This window comes from Neophocaena asiaeorientalis, unplaced genomic scaffold (genome assembly GCF_003031525.2).
Source record: "Neophocaena asiaeorientalis asiaeorientalis breed wild unplaced genomic scaffold, Neophocaena_asiaeorientalis_V1.1 scaffold36, whole genome shotgun sequence".
Taxonomy (NCBI): Eukaryota; Metazoa; Chordata; class Mammalia; order Artiodactyla; family Phocoenidae; genus Neophocaena; species Neophocaena asiaeorientalis.
The window spans coordinates 1469173-1487346 of record NW_020174149.1 but is presented as its reverse complement, the minus strand read 5'-3'; the positions used below and the strand labels follow the sequence as shown (position 1 = coordinate 1487346).

The 18174-nt window shown below is 37.4% G+C and overlaps 1 protein-coding gene across 1 annotated transcript in view; it reads left to right on the top strand.

Moving 5' to 3' along the window:
• The first annotated feature begins 7936 nt into the window (after positions 1-7936).
• Positions 7937-18174, top strand: part of ZNF804B (zinc finger protein 804B) — a 477650-nt gene continuing 467412 nt past the window's right edge. The window contains exon 1 of the mRNA XM_024755078.1: positions 7937-8044. Coding sequence (XP_024610846.1) covers positions 7937-8044 — 108 coding nt within the window. The remainder of the gene's footprint in view (positions 8045-18174) is intronic.

The window sequence follows — 18174 nt, the reverse complement described above, 5'->3', positions numbered from 1 at the left end:
GTGTAGATCATATGATGAATATTATCTGCCCCCCAGAATCAACCTCTGCTCCGCCGCCTCTACTGCTTTTAGTGGTTACTGACTACCTTTAGTGGTTACTAAAGGTAACCACTAACCTGACTTCCAACATCATAAACTAGTTTTCGCCAGTTTTTGAATTTCATATAAATAGAATTATACATTATATACCTCTTTGTTTCTGGCTGTTTTTGTTCAGCCGGATGTCCGTGAGATCCATCCATTTTCTTTTGTGTAGCAGTTTGCTTGTTTTTATTGCTATATGATATTTCACTGTATGAGTTCACCACAATTTTTATCCATTCTACAGTGGATGGACATTTGACTTGTTTCCATTTGGGGGCTATTATGACTAATTCTTCAATAAACATCTTGTATGTGTATTTTGTTGATCACATACATATACATGTGGCATGGAATTGCTGGGTCATAGGTTAATGTGAATACTCAGTTCTAGGAGGTGTTCCCAGCAGTTTTCTAGAATCGTTGTATTAATTTCAGTACATAATATGTTGAAGTTTCAATTATACCTTATCCTTGCTAATATTTGGTACTGTGAGTATCATTCACTTTAGCTATGTTGGTGGATGTGTATTAGTATGTCGTTGAATCTTCAGTTTACAACTCAAAAAATTTTTATACACAAATTCACATACATATAACACTTCCCAGATCAAGATATAGAGAACTGACAAGACTCAGGAAGGCTCTCATATTCATTGTCAGGCAGTGTGCCCCACCTAGGAGATAGCCACTGTTCTGACTTCCATCATCATAGATTAGTTCTGCTTGTTCTTGAGTTTTATATAAATAGAATCATGAAGTTTCTACTCATTTATCTCTCAATTCTTTTGCTCATTTTCAGGCCAGTTATATTAATCAATGTTATTACACATATCAGTCACTTTTCTATTGCTACATAATATTCTGTTTAATATGTTACATTTTATTAACCACTCTTTTGCTAATGGACATTTGCTTTGTTCTAATTTTTGGCTGCTAGGAATAAAGCACCTACAGATATTCCTGTATGTGTCTTCTGTAGACATAAGTACTCATTTCTCTTTGGTATTTACCTAGGAATAAGATTGCTGGGCCATAGTATAACTATAAACTTAGCTTTAGTAGATATTGCCAAACAGTTTCCCAAATTGTTTTTTCCAATTTAAACTCCCACCAGTGATATAAGATAATGCCAGATCCTCACCACAATTTAATGCTTTGGCTTTCTAAATTTTAGTCATTCTGGAGGGTGTGTAGTGCTGCTTCAATTTACATTTCTCTGATGAGTAATTAATTGAGCATCTTACAGTTATTGACTGTGTCAATATCTTCCTTGGTCGAGTTTCATTGAAGTCCCTCTCTTACTTTTTAATTCCTTATAGTGATTTGTAGTTGTTTATATATTCTAGATGTAAATTCTTGATTGTGTCTCTACGTTGTCTGTTTCTTCTCCCAGGGCAACTCGCCTTTTCACTCATAATATTGTGTTTTTGTTGAAAACTCCCACTGTATTAAAAATACACTCTATTAGTTACCAATATTTAAATACTAGGTTATTTTGTATAAAAATACTGATTTTTTTTTTTAATTACTACAAGGATTCTGCAACATTCTTCTTGAAATCTCATTTACCTGAGACTCTCAGTAGCTGCCCACATGAGATGCCCACCATGGTCCCTGTTGTTTCCTACACCAGCATAATTCACAGGTTCACATTCCCAGCCCAGTGTGGCACCCAGTATGGAACCCTGGTCTAAGATCTTCTCCATTTTAAAGTCTGAGTTCTGCTAACCAGACCTCTTTTGCCTTGATGGACTTAATCAGTTTAAGGGATAAGAAATGTCACTTTGGGGTGTCATGCACTTAAGAGTGCCAAATCTCTGGCCACCAAATAATAAAGACTTTAGTTCAGTGAGTGCATAGTTTCTACAATAGTTAATTTTCCAAGAATCAGGCTACAAAGCATGGCATTTGGGAGGAGAAGTTACGAGTTCAAATGGTGTTTAATAATAGTGGAATTTAAGTAGAGGAAATAGTGAAATTTGACCAAATGTTTCTTAGGATGCAGACCAGAAAAACTATGCAAACTAAAACTAATGAAAACCAAATTTCAGAGTTTCTTATATATGTATGTGTACACACAAATGCATGTGATAATACAGAAATAAATGAACTATGCTATTAGGTTAAAATAGAAAACACCTATTCATTCACTTCCCAAATGTCAAATAAGAACTGCTGCATCGGCAAGGTATTGTTTTAGGTGTTAGGACCACAGAAGTGGACAAAATGGAGACATTCTCCGCTTTCACAGTTGTCACTCAAGAATGAGAAATAGTCAATACATAAATACACAAAAAATATTAAAATATCTAATAGTTTAAAGTGCTAGAAAATAGATTCTTGTAGTAATCAAAAAAAGGGTGGTATTGGTGAAAGAATATACAATGAGATTAATGGCACAGAATAGAGAGCCCAGAAATAAATATAGCCCCCCCCCAAATCCAGCCAATCAATTTTTGACAAAGGAGCAAAGCTAATTCAATAGAAAACAGTTTTTTCAACAAATGTTGCTGGAACAAATGGACATCAACTCACACACACACACACACACACACACAAATCTAGACACAGACCTTATACTTCTCACAAAAATTAACTCAAGGCGGATCATGGGCCTAAATGTAAAATGTAAAACCATAAAACTCCTAGAAAATAGCATAGAAGAAAATCTAGGAGACCTTAGGTTTGGTGGTGACTTTTTAGGTGCAGCACTGGAAGCACAAGCCATGAAAGAAAAAAATAATAATTTGGACTATATTAGAATTAAAATCTTCTGCTCTGCAAACGACATTGTTAATAAATAAAAAGACAAGCCACATATTGGGAGAAAATAGTTGCAAAACACACATTTGATGATGAAGAAGTGGTATATAAACTATACAAATAATTCTTAAAACTTAATGAGAAAATAAATAACCCAATTATAAAATGAACAATTGATATGAACATACACCTCACCAAAGAAGAAACACAGATGGCAAATAAACATATGAAAAGATGCTCATTGGCATTTGTCATTAGGGAATTGAAAATTAAAACAGCAATGAAATACCACTACACACCTTTTAGAATGGCTAAAATCCAAAACACTGACAACACCAAATGCAGTGCTGTGGACCAACAGAAACGATCATTCATTGTTGGTGGGAGTGCTAGATGGTACAGCCACTCTGGAAGACAGTTTGGTAGTTTCTTATAAAACTAAATATAAGATAGAGGTATTTATCCAAATGAGTTGAAAGCTAATGTCCACACAGAAATCTGCTCATGGATGTTTATAGCAAATTTATTCATAATTGCCCACACTTGGAAGCACCCATGATGCCTTTCAGCAGGTGAATGGATCAACACATTGTGGTACATCTACACAATGTGTATTAGTTTCCTACAGCTGTCTGTAACAAAGTACCACAAATTGGATTGTTTCAATAACATAAATTAATTGTTACACAATTCTGGAGGCTAGAAGTTTGAAAACAAGGTGTTGGCAGGATTGGTTTCTTCTAAGGGCTTTGAGAATCTCTTCCATGTCTCTCCTAGCTGTGTGCTATCAATCCTTTGCATTCCTTGACTTGTGGCAGCATAATTCCAATCTTCACATGGTGTTTTCTGTGCCTCTGTTCCTGTGTCTAAATTTCCCCCCTTTATAAGAACACAGTCATACTGGATTAGGGCTCACCCTACTGACCGCTTCCTAACTTGATCATCTGCACAGAACCTATTTCCACATAAGGCCATATTCGAAAGGGGTTAGTACTTCAATATTTGGGGGGACATGTGGGGGCGTAATTCAACATTATGGTTAAACTATTCCAACAATAAAAATGAATGAGGTATCGAGCCACTGTGAGACATGAAGGACATTTAAAATGCATATTGCGAAATGAAAGAAGCCAATCTGAAAAAGTGGTATACTGTATAATTCCAACTGTATGACATTCTTGAAAGGGCAAAAAAGGGAGACAGTAAAAAGATCGTTGCTTGCTAGGGATTCAGAGGGATAAAAGGAGGGAGGAATAGGTAGAGCACAGGTGATTTTTAGAGCAGTGAGACTATTCTGTATGAAACTGTAATGGTAGATACATGTCATTTTACATTTTTCAAAACTTGTAGAACATACACCAGCAAGAGTGAACCCTTATGTAAACTGTGGACTTTAGTTAATAATATGTATCAATATTAATTCATCACTTGTAACAAATGTACCACACAAAAGCAAGACATCAGTAGTAGGGAAAATTGGGGGGAAGAGGGGGAAGGGAAAATATGGGAGCTCTATACTTTCTGCTCAATTTTTCTGTAAATGTATGATATGAAACCATCAGATGGTTTAATAGGGATGTATTAAGATATGTTTAAAAAATACCACTCTGGCTGTTAGATATAGAGAATAAATTGTATGCGGAGGCAACATTGGAAGCAGGGAGATTAGCTAAGAGGATACTGCAATAGTTCAAGCAAGAGGTAATGATAGTTTGGGCTAAGGTGGGACAGTGGATATGAGGATATGGGGATCAGTTTGGGATGTGTTGATAAAGAGAGGATTTCTCATGATATCAATCATCTGGTACTCAGCCATGAATCTGGAATCATGTGGAAATGTCAGATTGGTTATAGGCTGAAATCCATGCCCTTTGCCGCTCACATCCCCTTCTGTGGAATGAGAACTCATCAGATCAGATATTACTTTGAATAAATGGGCCTTGTAAAATTGCACATGATTTTTGCTTTTCACATTTGTTGTAATAGGATTTGACTTGTATCTAAAACAAGATAGGCTTTAACATAGGCTTAAAGTGTTTTACTTTTCTTTCACTTTTTCTGAAAATTTTATATTACTGGAGTTGGGAAGAAAGTCTCTCCATTAATAAAGAAGTTAATACAACTGATGAACTTTGTATTTATAGCAACTCTGCAAATAAAAGCACACATTTCTGTTATTTAGATTGGGCAAACTAAATCTGAAATATAGGCCAGCAATGATGGAGAATTGTTACATACAATGACATCACACTGATAGACATCAGTCGCAATCTGGCAAGGAAAAGAAGGGAATTGTTCTTCTTTTGTTTGTTTTAAAAACTATTCTTAAAATCAGCTGAGAGTAACAAATGTGCCATTTTTTTTGCCTCAATATTTTAAGATGGGTGGCAAAAAACATTAGAAGGCAAAGAAGAGAACAACCATAATTGATTTTAAAACATGGCAAAGTAACAGAATTCGCATCATTCATTTCTAATGAACAAGGACCTCAAAAATTAAATAATTTTTAGAAATTAGAAAATCTTTAACAATTTAGGAAAATTACTCTAGCCTTTGAAACATTACTGTAAAAGGGATTACTGTGTTTCCTATGGGAAAACTCAAATCCACATAGGATAATAGTGAAATGAACAAGATCATCAGGATAGCTAACAGATCATTTGAATAACAAAATAATAATAGGATGGTATATTTGAATTGTGTGATTTACTTAAGTCAGTCCTTTTCAGAAAAGAATACCTAATTCTTTAAAATAATCAAGCATTATTAGGAATCATATTCACTTGTAGAAGGCAGAGTGTCCTTGGAACTGTTATTTACAGCATGTGACCTCATTCATTTTTCTAGTCCATTCAAGGATGTTTACACTTAGGTCCTCAATGCTGTTTGCTACTTATATTTATGAAGAGTGAGATAGTAATTATAGACTGAGCCACACTATCTCCTTTGAAAATTCCGCTTTTCTGGGGCAAGGATTTCACCTGATTTTGAAATTCATTCTTTGCAAATACATTGTTTCCTTTGCATAGAATATATCTAAATGTCAGTATATGAGTAATATTACTTACTCTCAGCTTCATGAAACATTTTATAACTCTAAGCTGAATAAACACAGCACTGTTAAACACATCCAGCATCTTCATAGAAAGGAAAAGGTGGATATGTTGTATCTATTGTTTCTGCTATTTTAATTTCAAAAGTTCTTACCACGATAGTTACAAAGTAAACAATTCCTACAAAATTTACATGGCACTATCTCAGTCTCAGTAATTTTCAATTCAAAATTTGCAAGAAATTGACACTTTCACCTTATATACTAAGACACTTTCTGGTATGTAAACACTTTAAAAAAACACTTGAAAAGGACAATCTAAAACCTTTAAAATATTAAGGATATAAGCTATTGTAATAATGTAAACAGAGAGTCAAGCCTTTATTGGGTAGTTACAAAAGTTGTATTCATTGGACTATTTTTTGCTTAAGAGTTTTATGAGTTGCCTGAATAGGAGAATTCTAATTACGTGCTTTCTTTTACTGGTTTCTGTCATTTGTGAGAGGTCCTCAATGTCAACCAGGATGCAAATGAGGATTGTGTTAGAAAACTGGGGAGAGGACTGAAATTAATTCCAGTGCTAAAGCAAAAGAAGGGAGGTGACCTTTCATCCTTTCCCAGCACAGACCAGGTGAGGGGGTGAGAGAGGTTACACCCAACCCTGTAAGGTCAGCTGTGAGGGCTTCCTTCTCCTTTCAGAGCACATTTCTGCACGTCTTTAATTCTCAGTGCAGCTCACTCCCTGGTGGCTTTATTTGCAGTAAATGACATAAAGTCCATTAAAAACAACACTTCTGAAGGGTGACTGTTGGGGGTTGTGAAGACACAAATGTCCTATATAGACCAAAACTATCTGCCTCTTTAAGGAAACAGAAAGACTTGTAAGCGAATGTTTATAACTCTGGAGATAGATGATCAAAGGATAGATAGATGATAGATAGGAAAAAAGATAGGCACAAGTATACATGTTTCATCTTATTCCTTACGCAAGTTTTCTATCTAAAACTTGCTTCCTCCTCCATCCACTACCCACTCTAGCGCGTCTCATCTGTCTGCCGTTTGGGGCTGCACAGCACACCTTTACAGCTCGCTGGGGAGCTGTTGCTTCCGCCTGCGGCGCCGTCAGCCGGAGTACGGAAGAAATGCTGAAGGAGAGCCGGGAGTGACGGTAAAGAGAAGGCTCTCCTCTCGAGCACCTCCTCCACCGCGCCCTCCCGTCATCCCGCCCGCTGCAGCACAGTGCAAAGTTGGCCCAGAGACCGGGTGGAGGGACTAGGGGGCCAGGGCGGCTGATGGCGGGATGCTGGGGCTTCACGTCCCGCAGTCCGGAGAGCCTCCAGCCGCCGCAGCTGTCACCTCCACGCCGAGCCACGGGCGTGCCTCTCGCCTCCCGGGTGGCTCCGAGCCGTCGCGCTAACAGCTCCCACTCACAAGTCTCCGCGTCCCCAGTTCTCAGCTCTCACCCCAGCCTGCCCCGTCGCCTCCCCCGCCCCCCTCCCCGCCACTGCAGAGGGGGGCAGCGACCTGGCGCTCCGAGGACCCCCAGCCACTCTCCCCCACAGGCTGCTGCTGCTGATTCGCGGCGCCGCAGGGCCGCGGACGCTCGGGCCAGACGCTGGGCGCCCGCGCCTGAGCATCCCCTGCGCGCGCACTGGGTGAGAAGGCGGGGGCGGGAGGGAAAGAGAGGAGGACTTGCTGATTCCCTAGCGGACCCAGGAAGTTGTCCTTAAAATTATATATATCGCCGTACGCGGCTGAGCAGCCACCTGGCCAGAGCAGCATGTGGACTGGCTCGCCGGGTCACCTAAGTGCTCTGTGGCTGCCGCTGCCGCCGCTGTCAGAGCAGCTGCTGCCGGCAGCAGGAGCCCGGCGCTGGGCGAGGAGCGGGGACGCGCGGCTGCAGCGTCCCCTGCTTACTGCTGGCCGCTTCTTCTCCGGAGGTGGCAGTCACTGTTGCTGCTGAAAAACCAGCCCACATTTCCACGGCTGGTCGCCTGGTGAGGAGTTGAGACTCTATACCTCCCGCCCGGAACCCACATGGCTTGTTACCTGGTCATCAGTTCGAGACATCTCAGCAATGGGCACTACCGGGGCATTAAAGGAGTCTTCAGAGGGCCCCTCTGCAAGAACGGATCTCCCTCTCTGGTAACCTGCGCGCGCGCGCGCACACACACACACACACACACACACACACACACACACGTTCAAAATCAATATAAACAGAAAGAGATATTGTCCTGGCACAATGAGGGGGTGATGGATAAGCTACCTTGCCTGTAGGTATATTGTGTCTGTTTAGACAGTTTATTGACAGACTGTTACACAGTGAGGGGTGTGTGTTTACATGTGTATTTTCAACACAGTCATTAGCATCTATAGTGCTAGGTATGCGAATATTTACTGAATGCAGTTAAGTGCAGGCTTGTGAAGGTAGCTCCTGTGTGCTGTGTCAAGTTATGAATCTGCTGATTTGGTCAGTATAGAAAGTTTTAGTGGCACTTTATAACCATACTTCATGAAGTCATCAGTTGGGATTAGTTTAATAATGCTGCATTTACTTTATAAGAAAATAAACTCTAAACATTTTGCATCAGGGTCCAGGCAAAAGGAAAAGTGTTGGATCCCGATATGATGAAATCTAATGCTTCACTATGTAGGTTCTTCAGGGAAAGCCGAAGAGTTCTTTGTGAAAATATGAATTAGACAGTTTTTTGTACTATATACAGATGTATTCATGTGCAAATTTGAGTGACTGCTATTTAACTTAGTAAACTATTCAATTTAGTTTACTATTTGATGTAAGTATTTTTTGTTAAATGATTTTGACCAGAATCTATGACTTCAGTATATTGTCAGTTCATCCCTTAGTACATACTATAAATCATTTTTTTTAAAGAATTCAAATTTGTTTCAAGAAAAAAAGTCATGATTTATTTTTTAAAGTTTTGGATTTTTAGTAAGTGACTAAGGGTCTAAACTTAACGATTTTTCTAGTGTAAGGTGAAAACTAGTACTTTAAGTTTTGTATGATATAAAGAGGGAAAATTGAAGGTGTCTGATTTCTATTTATTCATTTTTTGGTTCTCTCCATCATGGTTTAATGTTTCACCAGCATGAATTATTCAAAACTGCAATATATTATAAAAACCTGTGATTAAGGGCTATATGTGATTTGCATGAAAAATCTGGAATCAGAAAGTGCAGGTACCCAGAGATATCACTAGGACTCCTAATTGTGAAGAACTATTGCCTCACATGCTTTCATGTACTGTACAAAGTAGGTCATTGCAAACCCCCTGCAACTATTTAGTATTGAATTAAAAGTATAAGATGGAATATACTGTTTATATTGGCATTTACAATTAACTTCACAGGGTTAGAAGCGTCTTGAAGGGTTTTAGATGCATAAAGCCCACATTCAATCTTTCTGAGCAGCTGGTCTGAATCTTTCCTATTTTTAAAGATTCTCAGGATCAGAATTTCCGCAGTCTCAGCAAACCACCTTAATGTTTAACAACCCATGCTGTCAGAATCTTCCTTAGAGCAGTCTTAAATTCTTCAAATTTTTCTTTAAGCTCATTTCATCTTGCAACCCGAGAATGTTCCATCTTTCTCATAGATATTTTTCCACCCTTTGATAAGCTCTGTGGCTGTCTTCCCAGCCCCTCTCTGGTTGTGGAAGTCTGAATTGGGTAGTGCGTTACAGGGTATGTGCCTTAATCATTCACAGTGTAAAGGGAGAATTACTTCATAGTTCTTACATTGTTTAGTTTCATTTAAGTTAGTTAGAACATGGTGTTAATCTTCCAAAATCTGTAGGGTTTGCAGAGGGAATTTCTGTCACAAGGTCAAAAGGTGTCCTGCCTCCCTCCCACCCCACACCCCTGCCTCCCCATTATGCTCCTTCATCTCCCAGGAGCCTGAGTGACCCCATAGGGATTAGACATATGAATGTGGATGTAAGAAGACAGCCAATAACCCAAATGGCCCTGCTGGCTGACCAGAGGCTCACACCCACAGGACGCTATTCTTAGTCATTATTGGGCTGGTTTTCACTAAAATACTGATTCGTTCACTTTTACCTAGGTTCCACACTTTGATTCACTGGGCTGTTCTCTCCAGTGTTTACACATTTGACTGTACTTAAATTACATTTGCATCATTTTAAAATATCTGAATTAGTCTGCATAGGTATTTCCTAAGCCTGATTTATTTTGTCTTCATTTACATTTTGCTATGGAATTCGAATGACTTTTTCAAGGTTTGAAAAGTTTCTCACATGAGATGAGCAGTATGTGAAAATTGATGTTCATTCATTCTCTGTCACGGGCAGGTTGTTAAGTCAGAAATGCATTCACATTGCATAACATTTAGTCTTTCTCCCTAAATTGAAATAGGTCACTATCTTCTGGACCATAGACCCTTGAGAATTTAAGTAATAGTTCCCTGGTCCAGATGAGTTTATATTTGCCTTCTTCATTAATGAGTTGCAAAGCATAAAACTGAAAGCTGATTATACATCATTTTTTTTTAATATTCAGAAATACACCCCCCCCAAGTTACTTTCAGGTTAACATAAGTTTATTGATTTTTTTTATCAGTACAAATATTAAACTCACAGATCCATAGTGTACAGTCATTTATTTTTTATTAAAATATATAGCTACTCTGACAGTAATTTTTTTCCAAACTTAGTTCCCAGAATGGCCTCAGATTGACCTCTATGTCAATGACTTAGTTATTTCCAGTCACTGAAACTCAGTTTATCTGGGATTATGGATTGGGGTATGACTCACTGATTTAACTCATTTTCACTAAATTCTACAATAATCTCAACTTTGGTTCTTACTTTTTCAATCTGAGTGTTCTGCCTATTTTAATCCATACTTTTCTGCTTTAGTAGAGCTGTTTAAAAGTAGCGCATAACACAGTTATTGAATAAGACTATTTTGTAACTTTGTTATAGAATGGAGAAAAACCACACTTCGTTTTTCCTATAATGAGTTTCTTCTTTGGTAGTTCTGATATAAATACACCTGGATAATATGAATTTAACATGTCAGTGTCTTATAATTCTTCAGTTATATATTTAAAGCAATTGTATAATTTGTCATGTTCAAATCACGTCTGTAGAATCTGAACACGTGATATTTAACTAACAGTAAAAAAGGCAATGATTATATTTATATGCACTTTTATTTCAAAGAATTTCATTTAGAAAACATTGACTCATTATATGGAACTCTTGCAGTAAATACTCAATGGGATACTTGAGAAATAAATAAAGCATTGTTTTCCCAAACAGTTTTCACAGATCAGTGAACTGAAAATCCTAGAGTGAAATGCAGTTCCTATCTTCAAAGTGAAAACATGCAAATGTCTTATCTGTTACATCTCTCTTCTTTTTGGTGACTTGGTATGAAAAAAATAGCTTATTGCTTTTCATCCTAATTAGGATGTGAATAATTGATTTGAGATAGTTTATGTTACTTTAAATCCAGGGATAGATTAAAGAAAAGTGACAGAGAGTATTGCATAGTGCTTATTGGTAAGTCTTCAATTTTAGAAAGTAAATTTATACCCTCCCACATTTTAGGATATTTATCCCCCACCATATTCCAAATCTATAATATGAATGAATGATGACTTTAAAAATCATACATACATGTGCGTGTATTTACACATAGATAGAGATGTAGATACACACATTGTTACCAGTACTCAAGTATAGGAAGTTACCTATATATTACGTTATAATCTTTACTGTCAGATATGTTAAAGGTAAAACTTTCTTACAATCCAGGAACTTAAAAGTTCTTTTACCACCATGTTTGAATTCAAATAAACAAGTAATATCCTCTTGTAGTGTCAAAAATATATTTGAATAGATTCTTAGTTATCTTAAGTAATGTAAAATATCATCTCAAATTTAGAGACAAGTGTGGTTAGTTACAGTTTATTTAATCTGTGTGTGGTCAGTATTAAGACTGTCATTCAGGATGTGTAGTGATTAAATGTTAATGATAATCACTTTTTTATATTTTATCTGTGGTACATGGTTAGCTTATTAGAGTGATACTTCTTAAGAAGTGCTTATTCCTGGGAACACTATAGATAGACACCAGGAATATCTGTTTCTGGGAATGTCTGTTGTCTTCCTCTGAATTATTTGATGTGAAGGAAATTCTTGGGATTTTCAGCTCAGCAACAGATCAGGGTCCTTGGATGTTGTTGCTTACTTATTTTGTTTTGTTTAGTGATCTTATTCTAAGTTATATATCTGACTAAATTACCTAATTGAAGGAGGTGGCATACAAACAAACAAGCATTTTAAATGGACTAAAAATTTCTATAAAGTTCTCTTTTAAAAATTATCAGTGTATATGTATAATTGAAAGAAGTTCTAGAAAAGATTAATTACCTTGAGGATGTATCTATTCAGAGAATCCCTTATGAGGAAATGAGTGCAGTTACAACCTTGCTCTTTTTTCTAATGCCTATAATAATTGCATGTATTTCACTTATGCTTAATAAGTACATGTTAAACACATCCAAAAATGCTCTCAAACTGATGCACTTTTCATGTACCAAATATGGTTATGAAGATATGCTCTCCCATAGAGAAGGCACCTGCCTCCTCTTCTTTAATTCATGAATACATATACTGCCTTTTATGTTGAAACTTTCAGATGTTTTCAGTAAAGAAGACTCAGTTACAATTCTTACAATGCATGTTTTCTTTATGTCAAGTATTGTATTAAGCAGTCTCCTGTCCTCTAGTTGCCTTTTCAACCCATTTCTTCTCTCCCCCAACTAACTGATTTCGGAAACTTGTAGTTGGCATTATGCTTTCCAAAATAAGTCTCAACTTTCTAGGACTTAATTTATGTTTCTGTAACTTCAGAAGGTTTTCATGGTAAGAAGAGTTCAGTAAGTATTTGAGTGCTATAATGTGTGACTTTATTAGCTCATACTACATTTATTTCACAATTAAAATTTGACGAGTCAGTCTCTTGATTTGTTTCTTTTAGACTTAGAATTAAGATAAACTCTATTTTAGGTTTCTGCCCTATATTTTGGAAACAAAATAAAATGTATTTTCATCATGTGTAGGCTAAACGGGGATGGTATTTAGCATAGAACTTAATCATTTGTAGTTTTTTTAAAAAAGTTAGCCTTAGTTGTAACTGTGAAATCTTTGTTATATAATGTATATGCACTAAGATACATACTTTCCATGTGTTAAATATTAATAGGGTTTGAGATGTCAGTAGGATTAAGGCTGTACTGGGAGCAAAGATCAAGAAGAATAATATACATCTTGAATAACTTTATGAAGTGCATTTCAATATGAATTTGGTTTGTCAAAATACACATTGGCAGAATAATTCTTTAGTACATATGTACATATTTTGTAGAAAATAATTTGAATCAAAATTGAAATAAAAATGCTACTTTGTTTGAAAAGGTCTTTTGGTTTTAACAAATACAGTGTTCCAGGGAATTCCTATAAAATGACAGGTGGCAGCCTTTTGTAGATAGATTTTGTAAATCAGGCTTACTTAGTGGATAAGGTCTAGAGAGAGAAATTAAATATTTGATATGTTCTCATGAAGTGTAGAGTTATGATGATAATAGGAATATATAAATCACCGAGTTCCAGAGCCTCTCTTGCATTGGAAATACTTATTGGACGTGAAAAGAAACTGTGGAAAGATGAATTACTCCATGGTTAGACAGCATTCTCAGTTGTAACTAAGACATTGTTAGCTTATTGAAGACAAAAATGCAAAGGAATATTATACAGTATTTAAAATGGAAAGGGATTTAAAAAATATTCACTAATGATCCTACTTTTCCCGAAATGGACCCCTGATAACATGCATTGAACTAAATGCTTCTTTCATTCAAATTTGATACCTAAAATTTAGATGTTAACTTCTAAAAAACTGAGTGTAATTTTCCTTCACATATAAAGAAAGCTATAGAGCTAACTATATTTCCTTTCTTCTTTGGCTGTTGGGAAACCCAGAGACAAATGTGTGCTTCACACGTGATGGGGATTGACGTTGGCCTTCAAAACAGCATGGTGTCCTCACCCCTACTCATCTCCTATTCCCGGTCTAGCTCTTATTTTAATTTTATTTTCCATGACTTTCATTCTTTTAAATTTATATTTATTGTTTTAATGTATAAAGTTTATTTTAGATGACTTAGGTCTGCTGTGAAAGCACGCAGGCTGTAAATAAATAATAAAATATAGACCCTCCAACTATAGGGATGCTGCTCAGGATTTTGGACTGGACAGTCTTGAGCGTGATTCCTGGAGAGGATGCATTTTGTTCATTTGTAGCAAATATAATTAGGGCTGCCAATTTTTTGCTTTGAGAATTGGCAGATTCCTTTTGGCAAGTTTGCTTTCACTTTTGTGTGGGTGTAAGAGGCAGAACATAGTTTATTTTGAAACGCGTACTGCCAATTTATTTTGTTTTTCTAAACAATCTTTTCCCTCCCCCTTATTCTTCTTGCCATTGATCCGTATTCCTTTCATTAGCATGGTTACTGTTTTTTTCCAGCATCTTTTTTGGTTCCTGTATAAATGATGGCATATACTTCGAACTCCAGAGGCACAGGCCCCTGCAAATGGTGAGAGACACCCCGTTCTGTCTGCTGCCCCACCCAAGCCTGCAGGTTCCTTCTCTGTCCACCATCCACACGTAACATTCATCTCTAGCTCAGAATTTAGAGCTTCCCCCGTATCTCCATTCAGAACCCACCTCCTACCAGTGTTCTTCCCCTGCCCTCTTTCCCACAGCTATTACACAGCACTTCATTTGTCTCATGTTACCTCCCAGCGACAGAAAAATACCGTCAATTTCCCCCCACATGTGTCCTTTTCAGATCTCCATTTTGCTATGAATAATTATATTCCCTAACATGTTCCTTGGCAAGCAAAGGTGATATGCATTTCCTCTTTGTGAATGATATAAATACCAGATTCTAAAGAGAAGATAACTATTGAACGCCTTATTGAATGATGGAGGGGATGGAGGAGGCTCACTGAAATCTGACCCTCCCTGTTGATTTGCTTCATCTAAATGTGAAGTCAAGAGACAAAGAGGTGTCCATACTACGTATTTTCTTAGTATCTGAACATGTTCATAGTCCTTGGGTGATATCTAAGAGTCTTCATGATCTAGCCCCCACCTACCTCTTCAGCTTTAACCCTTTTCTCCCACCTGACCCTATGGTCCAGCCATACTGAGCTACTCAAAGCTCTTGACTATGATGGGTGTTTATAGACCTTTATGTCGTTGCCTATGCTGTTCTGTCTGCTACAAATCCTCTTTTTGCCATCATTTTTTGGGACATATCTTATATAATTCTTTCAGATTTAATTAAAGAGTCGGGTCCTCATGTGAGTCTACTCGAAGTTCCCTTATCTCGTGGGTCAAGTGCTTCTTTTTCAGGCTCTAGTCACATCCATTGCTTGCCTTGATAATCACTGAATTGTGTTTGTTTATTGGTCTCCATTTCGCCATGAGATGTGAGATCCTTGGGGTTGTGTTTGCCATTGTCCTTATATCCCCAGAGCTAAGCACAGCTTCTGGTTTATTATTGATTTCAATAGAAAACAAAAGGATTTCAATAGAAATTTAACTGGTATAAATATGTTCCCTTTGTTCCTGATGGTAGCTCCAAGAAGAAAACTTTTCCTTAGAGAATTTTTTTCCCAAGTAGTTAGTCAGAATCTTTTAGAATGCAAACTGTTCTACTGGATTAAGTGGCCACTGTTTTCATGGTGATCCTTCTTACTTTCAATTCTACCAAGATCCTTTGGTCAGTTGCCTCAAGTATAATTGAATACTTCCTATTATTCCCAATTGCAGAGTGCTTTATTCCATGTAACCGTTTCTGAACATCTTTTGTTAAAGGCCACAAGAGGCTGAAGATTGGCTATATATAAATGGATGAAATTCATACCTGAGTTAGTCAAGCCATATTTTTCATTGGCACATATTTAATAGCTTCTGTGAAACGAATTACAAGTTAGGAACTTGACCATTCCCTTCCTATTTAGGAGTGTGTCGTAAGGAGGAAAAATAGTGGTTCACACACCATTGCTCCTTTTCTCACTCTCATTTTTCTTTCTTTTGAAAAAGAGACAATAATTTCCTGATCACTGGCCACTGTATCCCTTGAGAAAGCACCATCCTGGAGCAGCTACGGGGTGGTTATTGCATAATTGCCAACCCTCTCCAACTTATCAGTCACACACTTTCCAGCAAGGTTTTGCTAGTACTTTTTTTGTCTTGGATTAGTCAGGATATGGTCACTGTTCACAAAAGAAGCTTGAACTTCTTCTGAACAATGAACTTTAGCTAAAATATCCAGCCACCTCCAGTGGACATAAAGAAAGATAGTAATAGTCTCCAGAGTGGAGAGAATCAGGTCTTTTGTATGGTCAGTTTCTTTTGCTACAGTTGTTAACAAATATTTGACTTCTTTGTCTTCTTTAGTGGATATAAACGTTGGAAGGACTCTTAGCAATCTGGTTTAGCCTCCCCCTGTATATATTTTAATAGAGCACTGTGATAGCAGAATAATGACTTCCCAAAAATGTCCACATTATAATCCTCAACACCCTTGACTCTGTTAACTTACATAGCAAAAGGGACTGTACAGATGTGACTAAATTAAGGTGTTGAGAAGGTTTTCCTGGATTATGCAGGTGAGCTCAGTGGAATCACAAGGGCCTTTATAAGAGGGAGGCAGAAGTGTCAGAGCCAGAGAGAGAGAGCTTTGAGATGCTATGCTGCTGGCTTTTGAAGATAAAGGAAGGGGCCACAAGCCAAGGAATGCTTACGACCTCTTGAAGCTAGAAAAGGCAAGTAAATCGATTTTCCCATAGAGCCTCCAGAAAAATCACAGCCGTGCTAACACCTTGATTTTAGCTTAGTAAGGCTTCTGACTTAATGGACTATAAGATAATAAATTTGTTGTCTTTTAAGCCAGAAAGTTTGTGGTAATTTGTCAGAGAAGCCATAGGAAACTAACACAACTACTCTTAACATGGGTGAACATTTCCAGTGGTAGGGGACCTCTCTGCTCACCAACGTGATTGATCCTCTAGTGAGACTAGTATAATTAACGCTATGTCTCCTCTGCCCTCCCCAAATGTCTCTGTCTCCTTCCATTTACTCACTGGTCCTCAGTGTGCCCTTTGGAAGCAAAAGGGTAGATCTACAACCTCTTCAGTGTTAACATCCTTTCAACTATTCAGAGAGAGTTGGTGATTTTTCATTAAAGGACTGAAAAATTTGTGAGAACTAACTAACCTTCTTCCATGTACATCACTTGCTTTATTTTCTTATATATTAATTGAACTTTGTACAACTCAAAATGCTTTATTACACTTTTTAAGGTGATGGATGTTTTGAAATACAATATACTGATGTTTCTTATATTCTTGAAAGGTGGTAAACTCAATAAAATATTTTCATATATTTAGACAAATATCATCCATACTTTCAAATCATGTCTACTTTTCCCAGATAGTTCCCTTTTACACTGTATACATCATTTATACAGAAGATAAACTTAAGAACACAAAACCAGATCATTTTAAAGGCACATTTTAATGCTATCTTTCTTAGTTTGTTTAGTCTTTGATTTAGATATCTGAAAATTTCCTAGGGGGCAAAAAAAAACTAGTTATAAATGAAAAGTGATGGGATGAGTTGAAATAATAATTATAATTTCATGAAATCTTCACCATTTTCTATTCTAGACATAGTGGTATCTAAATGGAAAGTTATTTTTTAACTTTTGTACTGAAGAATAATATAATACATAAATTGTCACAAATCATAAGTGTACAGCTTTTTAATGCCTCAGATGTAGTATAGAATATTACAACTTCCTGGTAGCCCCAGGCGTGCCCCTTACCAAGCACCACCCAACCCAAAGGCAACTATTGTGCTAATGCCAGATTATAAACTGCCTTATTTTTTAAAAAATGATATTAAAAATAGATGTAGGGGCATCCCTGGTGGCGCAGTGGTTGGGGGACCGCCTGCCGATGCAGGGGATGAGGGTTCGTGCCCCGGTCTGGGAGGATCCCATGTGCCACGGAGTGGCTGGGCCTGTGGGCCATGGCCGCTGGGCCTGTGCGTCTGGAGCCTGTGCTCCGCAACGGGAGAGGCCACATGGAGAGGCCACAGGAGGGAGAGGCCCGCGTACCACAAAAAAAAAAAAAAAAAAAAAGAGATGTA